A 17,931-nucleotide genomic window follows, 5' to 3' on the forward strand; every position below is an offset into this window, starting at 1 on the left:
AGGAGATGTAGGGAGGTTATATGGAGTATTAGGAGGAGATATAGGGGAGGTTATATGGAGTAATATATAGTGGAGGTTATGTGGAGTATTAGGTGGAGATATAGGGAGAATATATGGAGTATTATGAGGAGATACAGGATGATTATATGGTTTAATATGATGAGATATATAAGAGGATAAATGGATCTATAGGGGGAGTTGTAGAAAGCCAAAAAAGGTCACGTTTGTATGGATTTTGGAGCTAATATATTAACTTATAAAAAACAAAAATATGTATATATTGTGAGATACAGAAGTAATACTAGATGATATGTTATGGAATGAAAGAAGACAATAATTTTATTTAAAGTATCTTATTTTGGGTGTGTATGGTCATCATTGTGATACTCATGATCTAAATAAACTGTTTTCTTGCTTTTTTTTTTTTTTTTTAAATTAAAGTGGATTAGAGGAAGGTATATGCTGTATATATGTATGCGTGCCTGTGAAAACTTGTATTTAATCTGTCATTTATCGCTCCTCTTTATTGTCTATGTCAGAAATACAGCAGGAATGATATTTTGTACCACAAAAACATGTAATGTTTCAGTTTACAGTTCCAATAAGACTTCTGATGGATGAGATCAGCTCCACTTTCACGAGCGCCTCTGTTTTATCCGTTTTTTAAGCCTTTTTTTCAGCATTATGAGATCAATGTAAAGGATCTTATTGAGGACAGCGCAGGCACAAAGTAATCCTCCATGTACTGCACCTGCCACCCCACCGCTGAAGACATCCTGCCCTGGAAAAAAGTAGAAGACACATAATATTCAAACAATATTCACCCCGGTCATCCATATACAATGTTACAGATCCACCGCGCCCATATCTAAGTCCAACATATAATACAACATTTACTCTGCAGCGGTCACACAGAGAAACCATTTACTAACTGGGAATCCAATTCTCTGGGACCACTGTCTTAGGGTACTTTCACACTTGCGTTATTTTCCTTCCGTTACAATCCGCCCTTTTGGGAAACAGCGGAATCCGTTAACGGATTCCGCTGTTTCCCATAGACTTGTATGGTTGACGGATTGTACCAAAAGGAGCTGCGTTGCTTCCGCTGGGCGACGCTCCGTTGCTTCCGCCCAGCGGGAGGAACGCAGCATGTAACGTTATTTTGAGCAGCGGAATCCTCTGGATTTCACTGCGCATGCTCTTTTTTTTTTTTTTTTTTTTTTTTTTAAATCAAACTTTATTTTGGCTCGCGGTGGCCGAACGTTCAGCTGAGCGCCCGGCCGTCGGCAAGCGACAGCGCTCAGCTGAATGACCGGCCACCAGCATGCCCGGCCGCCGGCAAGTCACAGCGCTCAGCTGAGCGCCCGCCCGCCGGCATGCCCGGGCGCCGGCAAGTGACAGCGATCAGCTGATCACCCGGCGGCCGGCTACTGGGAGCAATCAGCTGATCACCCAGCGGCCGGCTGCAGGGAACGATCAGCTGATCGTTCACTATAGTCTGCCGCTGGTAAAACCGGGAAAAAAAAAAAAAAAAAAATCAAAACGAATTGCGTTGTTTTGCAGCATCCGTTGCATCCGTTGTGTCACTATATGCAACACATCCGTTGCATCCGTTACACAACGCAATGCAACGGATACCGTTCAACGCAAGTGTGAAAGTAGCCTTAGGAAAAGGGCTGTATTCACAATTCTAATAAGAGTAACTTGTTGATTGTTGGGGGTCCAACTGCTGTGATAGCGATCAACAATCAAAAGGTCGATAATCAAATAGTCTTTAAAATGGGGCTCTGGATTGAATGGAGACTGGTAGAAATAGCAGCGCTGTATAGTGTGCTTTCTCCAGCATTCCCTTTGACTATGAATGGAGGAGAGGTAGCGCATGCTCACTTTCGCTTCTCTTAACCTTTGTCCGGCTGAATAGGTACAATTCTAACTATTCCTTTTTAAATTGCAATAATTTTTTTTTTTAGAAAAGCCGTAGAGGGCTGAAATTTCGTGACATCTCAGCAGTTTTGGTCCAGAATATATTGGCCAAATTTCAATAAAATATCTCCACTCCCTTCCGAGATAAGGGGTCGAGAAATTTTGGCAAAATTATGCAGCCTGACAAAGGTTAAGGCAGAGCTTCTCAGAGACCTGGTGTTCCAGCAGCTACTCCCTATCCTTCATCCAAACCTATGGATAAAGGATTACTTATAACTGTATGCGAAGCAACCAATCATAGCGCAGCTTTCATTGCTCTAAAGTGATCTATACAATGACAGATGTGCTGTGAATGGTTGCTATATGCATCAAGGCCTATGGGACTGATGGAGATCCAAGAGTTCCTTAGGCTTTGATTCTAGCAGCTCCACTTAAGTATATCTGAAACTCTATTCAAATGAGGGACACAAGACCATGATTCTTATGATTGATGGGGGTCTTGACTTCCATGGATTAGACAAATGGCATCTATCCTGTGTATATGTAAACAGTTGTGATTCTGGGAAACCTTTTAAAGTCTGAAAACACTAAAGATTTAAAGAGTTAATGTAGGGTGGTCTACTCTCATCAGCACCCCTTGCTGCAGCCAGAAGGGACTAGTCTTGAGGTCTCATTTCTCAAGACTGACAATCTAAAAACCTCTGTTTGCACATGGTAACAGTTTTTTTTGTTGTTGGATAGAAGCAGCTCTATAGATATGGCTTCTCCACATTAAACATCTCTCACCTGTCAGGTATAGTCCCGGCACTGCAGTCTGAGACCTCATTCGGGTGATAATGTCACACTGGTATCTACTGCAGTTCTGCTCGGCACCATACATGGACCCCTTTGGTGCTCGTAGATAATATTCATTACTCACTGGGGTGGCAGCTTCAACATATTCGATCTATGTTCAAGGAAAATGCAAAAAGTGAGTGATTATACAGAAGTGGTTATAAAACATGATTGGAACTACTAAGAACTCATAATTAAGGTCTGCCACAGGTAATTTTTTAAAAAAAGACATCCCTGGTACATAGCATGACGGGGCAGTGCACAGAAAAGAGATCCAAAGAACCTCAAAGAGACCACAACTTATGGGTCAGCACTAACCACAATATATCAGTTTTGCCCAGTGGCAGAGACAAGTGAATTTATTTATAATTTACTGACTTTGTCGCAAGCTTTCCGAGATTCAATTTGCTCAAAACTAGCAAAATGAATATTTGTGGGGCAGGAAAGGGGTTAAAAAAATCAATAAAGTATTATACTCACCTGTCATACGCCCGCTCTTCACCTGTCCTGCTGCTGCAGCTCTCAGCTTTGGATAGGTGATTGGTCTTCCAATGCTGATTACGCCGCCCTATGATGTCATGTTGATGAGCTGGCTGGCGAATTTTAGCCTGGTGGGCAAGTATAAAGCAATGGCCCAGAAATAGCGGCCCATCATTGTTGTCTTTATCTCTGGCTGATTCATAAAGTCAAAGGAGGTGACAAGACTTTAAATAGGTGTAAGATGGTGAGATGATGGGATCACACAAGCTTATGTATTCCCAGATGTGTTGAGTTGTCTTGAACAGGACAATCCTTTAGACGTGCAGTATTAACTGACACACTAACCTTATAGTTAGTTTCTTAGACATTGAGAATCAGCATCACAAATAGACATCATTTGTGATGCTCATCTGTGTCCGCGCGGTGCGCCCTACTGTGGGAGTCATCAGTACGGCACTGAGCCCTGCAGGGTCTGTGGAATCGCTCTTTATAATTCCCAATATTCACTGTATGGTACCAGGGTCTTATAATTAGACGATTTCTGCAGAAACATAATGTGGGAGAAGCCAGTGAACAGTTTGGTCAACTGGCAAAAGAGCTGAAGAAGCAGGACTGTCTGCAGTATGCAGGTGTAGCGGGCACGGGGCAGGCAGTGGTAGCCGTGTGTTCAGGGGTCAACGGGCGCAGCCGCTGGTTAACCCCATGCCTTCCTGTCGCCACACCAGTTAAAGAAGGACTCAGCCTCCGCCCAAGCAACACTTCACTCTTGCTCACAGCCAATAAATCAGAGACATGGTTTCTTATTCTTGCAAGCAACCAGACTTTATTGTTCTTAACCTCAAGAGTAACTTCTAATCACATCACACGGGCACCGTTCAGGGTCTGTTTCAACTCCGCCTCAGCATTAAATTTAACGGGCGACCTGGTACCTGGGTTCCATCTGACACCGCTAGGCCCCTCAACTCTGTTTAACGTCACACTGGCACGGACTGTATCATAAAGTCTTTTAGGTCGCTCCATCCCACCCACAGGGACCGCTTTCGAATATGAAGGACCACGCATAACAGCGTTCTCCCGTCCGTGCTCAGGCTAGGAACCAGACATACCCTACTCGAGAGGGCACAACTGACCTTCGGTCCTGCAGGGGGAATGTTCGGGTTTTTGATCCAGAAAAAACGGATGCCTTCCCCTGACTGACCGGAGTATACCCCGCTTCTGGGGACGCAGTTAGCCAATCCTTTCCATACAGGATCCCGCATGTCCACGATCGTAGGGGCGACCCTTAAGGCCCTGTCACACACAGAGATAAATCTGTGGCAGATCTGTGGTTGCAGTGAAATTGTGGACAATCAGTGCCAGGTTTGTGGCTGTGTACAAATGGAACAATATGTCCATGATTTCACTGCAACCACAGATCTGCCAAAGATTTATCTCTGCGTGTAAAGTGGCCTTTAGGGTCAGAATCAATAATTTTGGGCTACATCTGTCACTACTACTGGGGGACTCTCCTGCGCTCCTCTCTATCACCCGTTCTTTTATAAGCTAGCTTCTCCTCCCCTTACTTAACTCTTTCTCTGCTCACCCAGGTGCTAGGACAGCTGTACTACCACACTGCCACCTGGTGGCCATTGATGTAACATACCATCCAACATACCGTATATATTAAACAATATTATACGTAACCTTGAAGGTGCTGACTACTTCTGCAGGGGTGGGCATGACCCTAACCCCCCTACACAGGCTTCTGTAACCTGGCCATTTGTGTTACACCAGAGACTGTATTGTATGGTCATATTATAGCCTCATTATAGGGAACCCAGGGGAGGTTGCAATATGTTGTAAACATGAGCTTTTTGCTCAGTTTTTAATTGTTTTTAATAGTGTGACCTGCCACTTTATTTAATAAAGTTTTCATGCACGTTGCATACCTCTGGTCCGTAATTTATATTTATTACCCAGAGTGTCTCTGGTGCCTTAGATTTACCTAATCTTTGAATTTTTGTGTATTTCTGAGTTTAAAATATTTTTTTCAGCTGGTCTTATATAGTATTCTAATTTTCTGAGATAATGACTTTTGGGATTTCATTGGCTGTAAGCCATAATCATCAACATTAACAGAAATAAACACTTGAAATAGATCCCTCTGTGTGTAATGACTCTATATAATGTATGTGTTTCCCTTTTTGTATTGAATTATTGAAATAAATTAACTTTTTGATGATATTCTAAATTATTGAGATGCACCTGTAGAATGACTGTAGACGTGTAGCTTACGACCGGACAACCCATTTACCGTAACCCTTAAAACAAACCAGATGCAATTTGTTCACTTTCATGCAGTTTTTTTGATCAGTAACCATTCCGTCAGCCTGAAAAAAAAATGATTTTGATGAGGGGTATCACTATCTTTGTGTTGTGCTGTAAAACCAGGGGCCCAAAGTCATTTAAATCCTGAAAAACACCAGTTACTTCCTCAAATTTGTGAAAATTGGCTATTTGCCCACATTGATGCCAGTTGTGATACCCAGAATCCAATCGGGACAGGCTGCAGTGACATAAATTTGATGCATGGCATCACAATCTATGAAATGGTGGTGTGAGATCAGTGACAAACTGACAAACACCAGATACTTATTCAAATCTGGGAGAATCGGCTATTTGCCCACTATGATGACTGTTTTGATGCTCAGAAGCCATTTGGACCAAGCTGGAGTGACCTTAATTTTTGTGATGATCGTGTGAGATCAGTGGCCCACAGTAATTTAACTCCTTAAAATCACGAGTTAGTTATTCAGACTGGGAAAATTTATTGTTTGCCCACTTTTATGCCAGTTTTAATGTCCAGAACCCATTTGGGTCAGACTGGAGGGACATTAATTTGACACGGCGTACAATTTCTTATGTGCTAGTGGTGTAAAATTAATGGCACAAAGTCATGTTACTCCTTAAAAATCCCAGTTACTTATTCAAATCTGTGAAAATGTCCCCACTTTGATGCAAGATCTTATTCCCAAAACCCATTTGTATGAGAGTGACCTGAGTTAGATGTGGGGCATGACTATCTATAAAATGTTAGTGTGAGATCAGTGGCCCAAAGTAATTTAGCTAATAACAAAACACCAGTTAATTATTCATATCTGTGAAAACTGGCCATTTGCTCACTTGATGCCAGTTTTGATGCCTAGAACCCATTTGGGCCAGACTGAAGTGATCTGAATTTGATGCGGGGCATCACTATTTTTGTGTTGGTAATGTAAGATCAGTGGCCTTAAGTCATTTAACCCCTAAAAAACACCAGATACTTATTAAAATCTGTAAAAAGTGGCTATTTGCCCACTTTGATGCCAGTTCTGATGCCCAGAATCAGAATCCATTTGGGCCAGGTGGAAGTGTTCAGAAATCGATGCAGGACCTTACTATTTTTGTGATGGTCATGTGAGATCAGAAGCTCAAAGTAATTTACCTCCTTAAAAAACACTAGTTACTTATTCAAATCTGTGAAAATTGGCTATTTGCCCACTTTGATGACAGTTCTCATGCCCAGAAGCCATTTGAGCCAGGCAGGAGTGACCGGAATTTGATGCAAGGCATCACTATTTTTGTGCTGGTGCTGTAAGACCAGTTGCCCAAGGTCATTTTACCCTTTAAATACACCAGTTACTTATTCATATGTGGGAAAAATTGGCTATTTGCTCACTTTGATGCTAGTTCTGATGTCCAGAACCCATTTGGGCCACGCTGAAGTCACCTGAATTTGATATGGGGCATCACTGTCTATATAATAGTGGTGTGATGTCAGTGACCCAAAGTAATTTAACCCCTGAAAAAACCAATTCCAATTACTTATTCAAATTTGGGAAAATTGCCTATTTGTCTATTTTGATGCAAGATCTGATGCCCAGAGCCCATTTGGGCTAGGCTGGAGTGACTGGAATTTGATGGGGGGGAATCAAACAGCAATTACTTACTCAAGTATGTGAATATTTGCCCACTTTGATGGCAGTTCTGATGCTCAGAACCTGTTTGGGCCAGGCTGGAGTGACCTGAGTTTGATGCGGGGCATCCCTATCTGTGTCACTGTATCTGCATTGTGAAATCAGTGGCCCAATGTAATTTAACCCTCTTAATAACGCTCTTCGGTGCCCCCTTTGATGCCCATTTTTGTTCCAAAGTTTTGTAGATGCTTTTAAGTGTATTCACATTAGATCACCTCTCTGCATTGTAGTTTATTATTGTGACTTTTGATTTTTGTTGTTAAACCTGTGAAAAAAACTGAAAAACCAACTTCAGCCCCCCCCCCCCAAAAAAAATAGATGACTAAGAAAGCAACTTCGAAAACGTGAGTGAAAGAGACTTATAATCTGTGATGTCCTGTAGGCACATAGCCGGGTCACGTCTATCAGTCTGGTGCACAATACTGACCAGTCTTGTCTGTCGCTCTATCTCAGGCATGGATTAAATGCTCTGGTGACTCGCAACAACAGGGACACCTGATCTGTTTAAAAGTTCAAGCAGCTCCCCCTCATTCTTCCCCAATCCCTTCCCCTATTAATAAAATTCAACGATTACTACAATCCACTGATTTAACAACCCGTACCTATCCCCCTTCTTTTTCAATTGCTTGTTAATCTTATCATATATTAATGAGATTGTTATGTAAAAAGCTCAATAAAGAAATTTTGAAATAAAAGTTCAAGCAGCTGCCATAAATGTAACGTGCATCAGATAAAGAGACAGACACAACATTAGAATCTAGACCAGGACCTGACAGGAGGGGAGCAGCGTCCTACCAACTCGTCACTGGACAGTGTAGAAACATCCGGCCCCAGCCGGGTTGGCTACCAGCCTGAGCTCTCACTGACTACACCATCTTGCCTCCTCTGCTTCTCCTCTCTGCTCGGGCAACGTGATATCTCTTCAGCAGATACAGCCCACACTGCAAAACTGCAATATGCCAGAAGTTGCAGTCACAGGTACAGTGCCGGCTATGTGGCCCACACAGCTACGTGGGGAGCTGTCTAAGGGGGGCATATGCACCCCGGTCCAGCCCACCCCTGCACGTCGTTTCATATATTCATGATGTGTGTTCCTCCCTACGTGAGCAAGTGAGAATTAGCACCCTACATTGATCACTGATCTGAAGATAGCAAAGGGCTTGGAGGGGTGAGTCTAGGATGGATGTATAAAATATTTTATTATTTGAAACCCTTTGTTGGCCCTCTTTTTATTAAGATTTGGAGTTTCCTGAATCCTCAGATCATCATAATTGGGAATCAGGGCACTTTGTAATTTGGACCATATCAAATTTGCCAATTTCAGCGAATATGTCTGAAACTAATTTTGGGAGATTTGCTCATCTCTGTGAGTCCCTTCAAAGTAACCTCAAATAATTGTGAATATCTGTGTGCATTACCTTTCCTTGTAGTTGTGGATTTTCTTTGATTGCTTTTTCAACCATATGATTGGCCAACTTCATCTTCATACCATGATACTCTCCTCCACGGTTGCGTGGTTTTTGGTCATTCCATTGATGGAACCAGTCATAAGGTGCCATGGTCAGCAGAGTCATACAAGAATGACCTGTAAAAGAGGCAACATAAGCTGGGATTTGTAAGGTGCACTTCTGTTTTATCTCCCATTCTTCTGAGAGCTTATAACTTTTTATTTTTTTCTAGCAACATCAGGGCTTGTTTTTTGCTAAACAAGTTGTCATTTTGAATGACACCATTTATTTTATCATACAATGTACTGAAAAATGCTAAAAAAAAACCAAACCCTGCTAAGTGCAGTAAAATAATTAAAAAAATGCAATACCACGATTTTTGGGGGGTAAGGTGGATTATTTTTTATTCATTCACTGATTTTTCAGATAATAATCCAATAGCGCTAATAAAGTCTTCTGAAGCAGCAGTTGATGTCATCACACGCCTGTGTCAACAGATATGGACAACTGGTAAATGGCCCAAGGACTGGACAAGATCAGTGTTTATTCGTATTCTAAAGAAGGGAGATGGTACGAACTGTGGAAACTATTGCGCTCATACCTCATGGCAGTAAAATACTACTAAAGATCCTAATAAGACGACTACAGCCTTACTTTGACAAAGAGCTGCCAGAGGAACAAGCAGGATTTAGAAAAGGCAGGGAAACAAGATGTAATTACGAACATCCAATGGATAGTGGAAAAGGCCAAGGAATATAACAAGGAGCTCTACTTTTGCTTCATCAATTACAGTAAAGTCTTTCACTATGTTGATAACCAGAAACATTGGAATACCATGAAAGATATGGGTGTGTTAAACCATCTGATCAGCCATATCAGAGACATTTACATCAACCAAGAAGCAACAGTTCGATTGGAACACAGTGATACAGCATCGTTCAAAGTAGAGCAAGGCATCAGACAAGGCTATATCTTGTCACCATTTCTCTTCAATTTATATTCAGAGACTATTTTCAGGAAGGCTGGACTTGCTGAAAAGGAAAAAGGAATCAAAATTGCTGGACGAATCATCAACAATCTTATATATGCAGACAATACAACATTGATAGCAATAAGCATAGATGGAATCAAGGACTTATTAAGGAGTGTCAAGATGAAAAGCTCAAACATGGGACTCCTACTCAATGCAAAGAAGACCAAGATATTTACTACTGACAGGTACCAGGACACATAGAATAGAGATAGAAGGCGATGAAATGGAAGTTGTAAAGGACTTCAACCTACTCAAATCATTTATTATTCAAGATGCAGCCACGACACCAAAAGTCAATAGGAGAACAGCTATGGGCAAATCAACAAGGAGACAAGGTCTTCAAATTGAGGAACATTTCACTGGTGACGAAGACACAGCTAGAACATAGTCTGGTCTTTTTCTGTAGTAACATATGGATGGAAAACCAGAACGGTAAAAGAAGAATAAAAGACGATAAAAGAAGAAGACAGAAGAATCAACGCCTTCAAAATGTGGTGCTGGAGAAGGATGTTATCAATACCATGGATGGCAAGAAGAACAAACAAATCAATTTTAAAAGAAGTCAGGCCAGACATGTCACTAGAAGCAAGGATCACCAAGTTAGAACTTGCCTACATTGGACACATCATACGAAGAGAGCAATCACAGAAGGACATCATGGTCGTAAGAATGGCAGGAACAAGGAGAAGAAGAAGACCAGCAACCGGATGGCTTGTTACTATCAAGATAACGGCAAAGACTCTGGTGGACCTATCTAGGTTTGCACATCATCGATCTTCCTACAGAGCTTTCATCCATCAAGTCACCATGGCTCAAGATCGAGCTAAAGGCTGTTAAACAATAATGATAAAGATTATGGCGATACCAAATTTAAAACATTTTTTTAAGTGATGAAAAAAAATTAGACATTTGTAAAAAAAAAAAAATATTTTGTGAGAACCAACACTTTTAATTTATCTGTGAATGGAGAAGGTATGAGGGCTTGATTTTTGCATGGCCAGCTGCCAATTTAACTGTTACCATTTTATGTTACACGATGTTTTGATCACTTTACGCACTTTATGTTGTATTTTTCGTAGGGAGGGTTACTAGAATATGGCAATTCTAGTCATTTATTTTTACTTTATGGCAAATTAGTTAAATCATTTTATATTTTCATAGCTTGACTTGTTGAACATGGTAATATACAATATGTTTATTTCTTTTTAAAGTGGGAAAATGCTGGTGATTTGTTAGAAATGTGGTGATTTTTATGTTTAAAAACATTTTTTTTGCTTCCTTTTTAAGTCTCTTAGGAGACTTAAATCTGCTTTAATTTTTTGATCGCTAGATGCAGTGCTACATAATATAGGTAAAATTATGGTCTCTTATGACGCCCAAAAGTACCAATATGGCAGCCAGGGGCGTTTCAGCAGATCCCTGGCTGACATGGCGACCCATCTGCACCCTGTATCACAGAGGAGGTAGTTAGTCACTTGAAATGGCTCACCACTCAGATTGCTTGCCTTTACTTCAGCTGTCATGGATTGCACCAGTTTTTCAAGCGTTAGCAGCAGTGACTAGTGACCAGGTCTGGTGGCTAGTGTTAGGTTATGTTCCCACAATGAGCTTTTGGTGAGTTTTGGACGCTATCTATTTTCAAAGCGTCAAATGTGCAGCTTCTTACAGTTCCAGGAAAGTGGATGGGATATTCAGAAATGTCATGTCCACTGGGCTTCATTTTTACTCAGCGTAACCTGACCTGTGGTGGGTGTTTCAAATCTACAACACGTCAATTTCTCTTGTGGGTATTCTGAGTTTTCTGAGCAGATTTTCCCAATAGACTAGTATTAAATATGTCAAATCTGTAGGTAAAAACGGAACTTTAGTGCATTTTTTCCGCAGTGGAAATGCATAAAAAACGCATACAATCTGTACCTAAGTATATCAATAAAGTTTTGTCAAAGACAAATATTATGAAGTATAAAAAACAAAGCAAATTTGTGCAAGTAAAGGTCCAGCAATGCACTGCTGTTTGAGTGACAGATGCAACAGGAAGGGAATGTGTGGGTGGGGTCTTGCTATCTATTCTCGCCCCTGTCTGCTTGCCTGCACCGGAATTAACGTCTATGACGGAGACAAGGGGAGGAAGGCCAAGGCAGGTAGGCAGGGGCGGAAATAGATAGCAAGACCTGACCCACATATTTGTGGCACCCCTGAGGCTTCAGTCGCGATAGAGGTACTGCACCTCAGCTAAAGGTGTAGTATCCCATTCCTGGGTAAGGAGGAGGTCACAAATCGGTGTACACAACAAACACAGCTACACTCTCATTTAGCAACACTCCATCAGGCCATTGTTAGGGCCTAGTGCAACTAAGCTATGGTATGTATGGTCTCTGGAAGTAGCACCATCATCTAAGCCAGGTTGGAGGTGAAGTCTAGTTAGTGGGAGCACACTGTGGAACATTAGCCAGTTGGAAAGTAGGAGCGGAGGAGTGAAGACCTGGGGCCTGGAGCTGCAGCAGCTCAGCCCAGGCACAGCCAGACAGGGTCTTAGAGCCCACGGGAAGTGCGCTATACAACTGTGGTCTCGTTCCACAAACGGCATACCGGAGTGGAGGGACTTGGCCGCAGTAGGGGACCGACACCTCAACTAGTGGAGAACTACAAGGCTCAGCTAGCAAACCGGAGGCTGAGGTTACTGTAAGTGCCCAAGCCACATCCACACACATCCAGTGAAAAGGTGACCATATAGCACCAAGGGATAGAGCTGCAAGCCACCCGACACAGGCTTGGGGCTCTGTGTTTAGGCGCTGGACAGGCAGAAGAGGTCAGCGCAGGAAGACAACCAGGAAAGAACACAGAAGGGTGCACCGAGTTGTGCCTCTGAACTATCTGGGATCGGCTGGGGCTCATCACAGCAGACCTCAGCACCCCAAGGGCAGCATTTGACCGTCCAGACGTGTTAATCTGGAACCCTTAACTGTGAGTAAAGACCTTGTGACTGCATCCCTGTGTCGTCCGGTTATTCCCTGCGCCTCCGGCCCTGCGCCCCACCATTACAGCCTACTGCTCCCAACAGCACTGGCGCCCAGCTCTACCTGTGGAGAACTATTCCAACTCTGCTGCATCACCACCGACCCCAGGGGAACTGAACAGCAGCGGCGGCACCTCTCCACATCTCCATCGAAAATATAATTCCCACCACCACCGCCATTTAAATAACGACACCGCCGGGGTCACGGGACCAGGACCTGTCGCCGTGACATCATCCTCCGAGCAGAACAGAGCCGGCTCTGTAACGAGTGCCCCCAGGCCCTGGTGGGGCATGTCATATTCTTTTCCTGTTGCACCTGTCAATCAGATAACAGTGCATTGCTGGAACTTTACTTGCAAATATTTCTGAAATAAAACCTCCAATCTCTGAACAAAAGTATTCTTACATTCAGCATCCTAGCATCGGTACAGCACTGGCTTTTACTTTATATATGAAAATGCTGCTGGTTTGGTTCTCTTTAAGATCCTGAGCAGTATCATTTGAAGGATTCGGGATAAATGCTGTTCTCTTGTTATGAATTTTTTTTTTTCTCATCTCAAAACTATATAACTCTCATACTACTTTCATTTACGTACCATTTCCTCCCTCGGCTGCACACCTCTCTCCCCTGATTTCTTACTTCTTGACATGTTTCTCTTGGAACAATGGGACCACCGTTGCACAGCAAAGAAGTATGAGATGCAGGATAAGCCGTTTCAGGCAGAGACAGAGCATATTTCTCAAGGTAGCACAGGATTTCTCAGGATACCATGGAGGAGCAATATGAAGTGCGTTTTCTTCACATGCCATCCAGGCCATATTAGTTTCTTAAGGAAAGGATTGACCACAATTGCTGTGCTGCTCATTTGAAACGTTTACAAGTATTGTGCCGCCGTCCAGAACCATTATGCATGTGCCTCGGTATTGTGCAGAAGAACACTGCGAGTGTAATACCCTTCGTACGTAAAATTCCCTTCGTACGTAAATTTATTCTTTAGTAAAATGGACTCTGTTTTACAAACATGTCTGGCTTCTTCGTCTTGGGGTAAAAGGGGTCTGGTGCTGCACAGAGCGCAGCAGGGCTGAACCTAAAGGTGTCCACAGCAGCAACAGTACCACTACACACACTCCCAGGACCCCATCTTTTTGTTGCGGGTACCTCATCCATGGCTACCGCCCCGAGCCACATTACACGGCTTTATTTTGTGTTACACAGGTTTCTTTTGTTGCAAGGTGTTGATTATTTTTTACAGTATACAGTACTTTTGGAGTTGGTGACTGCATCCATGTTGGACTGAAGTCTTCCTATCAGATTAAGGCCCTGTGCGCACACTGCAGATGTTTCTTCAGCAAAAAACGCACTCTCTGGCAGAATACTGCACCTCTGGCCAAAAATATGCACCCAAAAAAATGCATGCGTTTTTACTGCGTTTTGGTGCATTTTTGTTATGTTTTTTGGTGCATTATGTCCCTGCGTTTTTTTATGCCTTTTACCATTAACTAATGCCATAAATAACGCTGGGACCTGCAGAAAAAAAAATCACATGCAGCAAAACCTGTAAGGAAAAAGGAAGCAACGTGCGCACAGCATTTTAGATTTCTCATAAACTTTGCTGGGGAAGGACTCCATGAAGCTTCGGAACAAATATGCACCAATTCTGCACCAAAAACGCAGCAAAAACGCGACAAAAAACGCAGTATGCGCACAGGGCCTAAAGCTGTTTTTAATTAGTGCTGGATCCTACCTGACCTTTAAACTTGCATTCTTTTAGGCCCAGGGGAGGCAAATTTAACAAATATTAGGTATAAGGTCCCATCAGGGAAATTTAGCCTTGTGGCAGCTGGTAGGCTCTCATGAATTGGCCAATTTATGCACTAAGTAACTTAATATTTCTAAGCATATTTTCTATAACAGTGTAAACTTCAGATATTCTTAGCTCTTGGGATGCTGCTATATTCTTTTATTTGTTTTGGTTTTTTTTTGTTTAAACATAAATAATCAACCCCAAGTGATTCTGCTAACCTTGGTGGTCTCATCATGATGATACTTTTCCTAGTCTAGTCTGATTTTCAGTGGGCAGTTGGACTCGGCAGCTATCTTTGTATTGCTTAAAGAAATTAAAATTGACATAATCCTGACCTGGATGCCTCCGACTGTATGTAGGATCCTTAGCAGATGGAAAAGTGATGAACATCAAGGGTAATTGCTTGCATACCTCTTCCCATTCCAAAGAACGGAATTTCTCCATTCTGAATTAGAAAAACAAACAGTCTAGCATTCCACCACACCTCTTTGAGTAACTGTGAATGTACTTGTATTATTTTGTTATAAAATATTAGAGTGGAGGCTAAATAGGCAGAAGATGATAGAAAAAGGTTTAGCTGGTTGGGTTTTCAAATGACCGAACCCAAACAAACAAGCCACTGACAGATTACCCTCTTCTTAGGCCGGTGTCACACTTATGAGTGCCTCGCGTGTATCTCGCGTGAGTCTCGCGTTGCATCACCTGGCACGGACTCACACTCTCCTTACAGGAGATGGTCGGTTGCATGCATCTCTATGCAACCGACCCGCTCCTGTGAGGAGAGTGTGAGTCCGTGCCGGGTGATGCAACGCGACACTCGCGAGGCACTCACAAGTGTAACACCGGCCTTACTGATATAAACATGGACTCTTGGGCAATCCAAACATAAATGTTTACAGCTTGGTCAGTGGATGTAGCTGTCAGCAAAATGAGTGTTTGGCCAACATCAATATTAGCTGAATGGTCAATCTTATATCTTTTATGTAGAGATATAACAAAACTGAGTTTGCACAGTATAAGTGCAAAGTTCTTAAGTTTGTGGCTAGAAGATGCAAAACAGAATGGATGGGGCAAGTTCTGCAGTTTTCATCAATTGGCCATCAAGTTCTCGTTATAGCTTTTGTGGGTCACGGTTTTGAATGTCAAATTTTTTTAATCAAGATTTGTGTTTACTCACAAGCTGTTGAGATCACTCTCCGTGTAGATCCATAAGTTGGTAGACTTCAGCCCCAGCTCATCACTTGTCCCGCATATGCCTACGAAAACTAAAAAGCAGCCCATCCCATACTGAAGACTAGACAAGAGAGTCTCCACTTCTAGTGAGAGAGAAGAATACATGGACATTGAACTAAAAACTTTTATATAATTAGATATTACTTCAATTAAACTGAGTCTTCTGAAGAGTTATACAATTATGAGAAAAAATGTTCCATATCCTTTCAATTTCTTGAAGTTATTGATGGAAATTCCTATGGTTATTTACCATGGTCACATCTTACCAGGTGTGTTCTTAACCACAGGAGGTAGAAGTTTCTCATAAGTGTTGAAGATGCCAGCATCTGATATGACCACAGGAGCAAAAATACAAATCTCCTTGTCTTTTCTCTGGACAACCACGCCTAAAGAGAAATTGTAAAAGTCCAAGTCATTCAATGTTTTCATCCCTAACCTCTACAACAGGGGTCTCAAACTCAGCTGGGTGTATGGGCCGCATATAAAAAAAAATGAGAGGGGTCACATTCTTTGCATGACAAAATGACATTTTTTTAATGAATTATTGCTTGTTTATTATAACAAACCTGCACTTTTTTGTTTAGTTAAGTATATATATATATATATTAAAAATGCTTTATATATATATCTATATATGCTTTATATATATATATATATATATAGCATTTTTAATGGCAAAAAATAAAATAAAATTCATGCTTTATTTTGACTTTTATCACCTTCTTGTAAAATTATTTTAAAATTAGCAGCATCACATAGTAATCTTAGGCTGCTTTCACACCTCCGGTTTCTGCATTGCGGCACAATACGGCACTTTGCAGGGAAATCGCAACCGTTTTTTTTTGCTGCCGGTTGCGGTTTTTTCTGCATAGACTTTAATTAGTGCCGCATTGTGCCGCATGGGCTCGCGTTCGGTCCGGTTTTTGCCGCATGCGGCAGATTTAGCCAATGCGGCGGCCGGATGGAACGTTGCCTGACACGTTTTTTCGTGCGGCAAAAAAACCCGCATAGCGCCGCATTCGGCCGATGCGGCGCATTTTTCAATGCATGCCTATGGCGGCCGGATAAGGCAAAAACCGTATCCAGGCGCCGCATGCGGTTTTTGCCACTGCGCATGCTCAGTAGCATGCCGCAAGCGGCAAAAACCGGACAGGCCGCATGGGAAAAACTTATGCAAAGGATGCGGTGTTTTCACCGCATCCGTTGCATAGCTTGCACAGCCGGATTGAGCCGCACAGTTCAAGCCGGATGTGTGAAAGCAGCCTTAGCCAACATCTTGTAGTAATGTCCCCATCTGTGTGACCTGTAGTAATCTGCTCATCTTTGTAGTATTGTGCTCATCCTTGTAGTATTGTGCCAGTCCTTGTAGTATTGTGCCAATCCTTGTAGTATTGTGCCCATCTTTGTAGTATTGTGCCCTGTAGTATTGTGCCCATCCTTGTGGTATTATTTCCTGTAGTATTGTGCCCTGTAGTATTGTGCCCATCCTTGTGCCCTGTAGTATTGTGCCCAGTAGTAATGTGCTCATCCTTGTAGTATTGTGCCCATCCTTGTAGTATTGTGCCCATCCTTGCGGTATTATTCCCTGTAGTATTGTGCCCTGCAGTATTGTGCCCATCCTTGTGCCCTGTAGTATTGTGCTCATCATTTTAGTATTGTACCCATCCTTGTAGTATTGTGGCCAGTAGTATTGTGCCCATCCTTGTAGTATTGTGCCCAGTAGTATTGTGACCATCCTGGTAGTATTCTGCGCAACTTTGTAACAATGTGCCCAGTAGTATTGTGCTCATCATTTTAGTATTGTACCCCTCTTTGTGGTATTGTACCCTGTAGTATTGTGCTCATCCATGCAGTATTGTGCCCTGTAGTCTTGTACTCATCTTAGTAATATTTTGCCTATCCTTGTGTCCTGTAGAACTGTGCCCATCCTTGTAATATTGTGCCCAGTAGTATTGTGCTCATCCCTGTAGTATTGTGCCCATCCCTGTAGCATTGTGCCCATCCTTGTGGTATTGTGCCCATCCTTGTAGTATTGTGCTCATCCTTGTAGTATTGTGCCCAGTAGTATTGTGCTCATCCCTGTAGTATTGTGCTCATCCCTGTAGCATTGTGCCCATCCTTGTGGTATTGTGCCCATCCTTGTAGTATTGTGCCCATCCTTGTG

At 42.3% G+C, this 17,931-nt stretch overlaps 1 protein-coding gene across 1 annotated transcript in view; it reads right to left on the minus strand.

The window, feature by feature from the left end:
* Positions 1–317: 317 nt before the first annotated feature.
* LOC142311643 (all-trans-retinol 13,14-reductase-like) overlaps positions 318–17,931 on the minus strand; it is an 84,673-nt gene continuing 67,059 nt past the window's right edge. The window contains exons 6-11 of the mRNA XM_075350210.1: positions 16,034–16,153; positions 15,712–15,850; positions 14,870–14,979; positions 8,651–8,817; positions 2,710–2,869; positions 318–781 (exon numbers count right to left, since the gene is read on the minus strand). Coding sequence (XP_075206325.1) covers positions 636–781; positions 2,710–2,869; positions 8,651–8,817; positions 14,870–14,979; positions 15,712–15,850; positions 16,034–16,153 — 842 coding nt within the window. The 3' untranslated portion in view covers positions 318–635. The remainder of the gene's footprint in view (positions 782–2,709; positions 2,870–8,650; positions 8,818–14,869; positions 14,980–15,711; positions 15,851–16,033; positions 16,154–17,931) is intronic.

The sequence above is a fragment of the Anomaloglossus baeobatrachus genome, chromosome 5 (assembly GCF_048569485.1).
Source record: "Anomaloglossus baeobatrachus isolate aAnoBae1 chromosome 5, aAnoBae1.hap1, whole genome shotgun sequence".
Lineage (NCBI taxonomy): Eukaryota > Metazoa > Chordata > Amphibia > Anura > Aromobatidae > Anomaloglossus > Anomaloglossus baeobatrachus.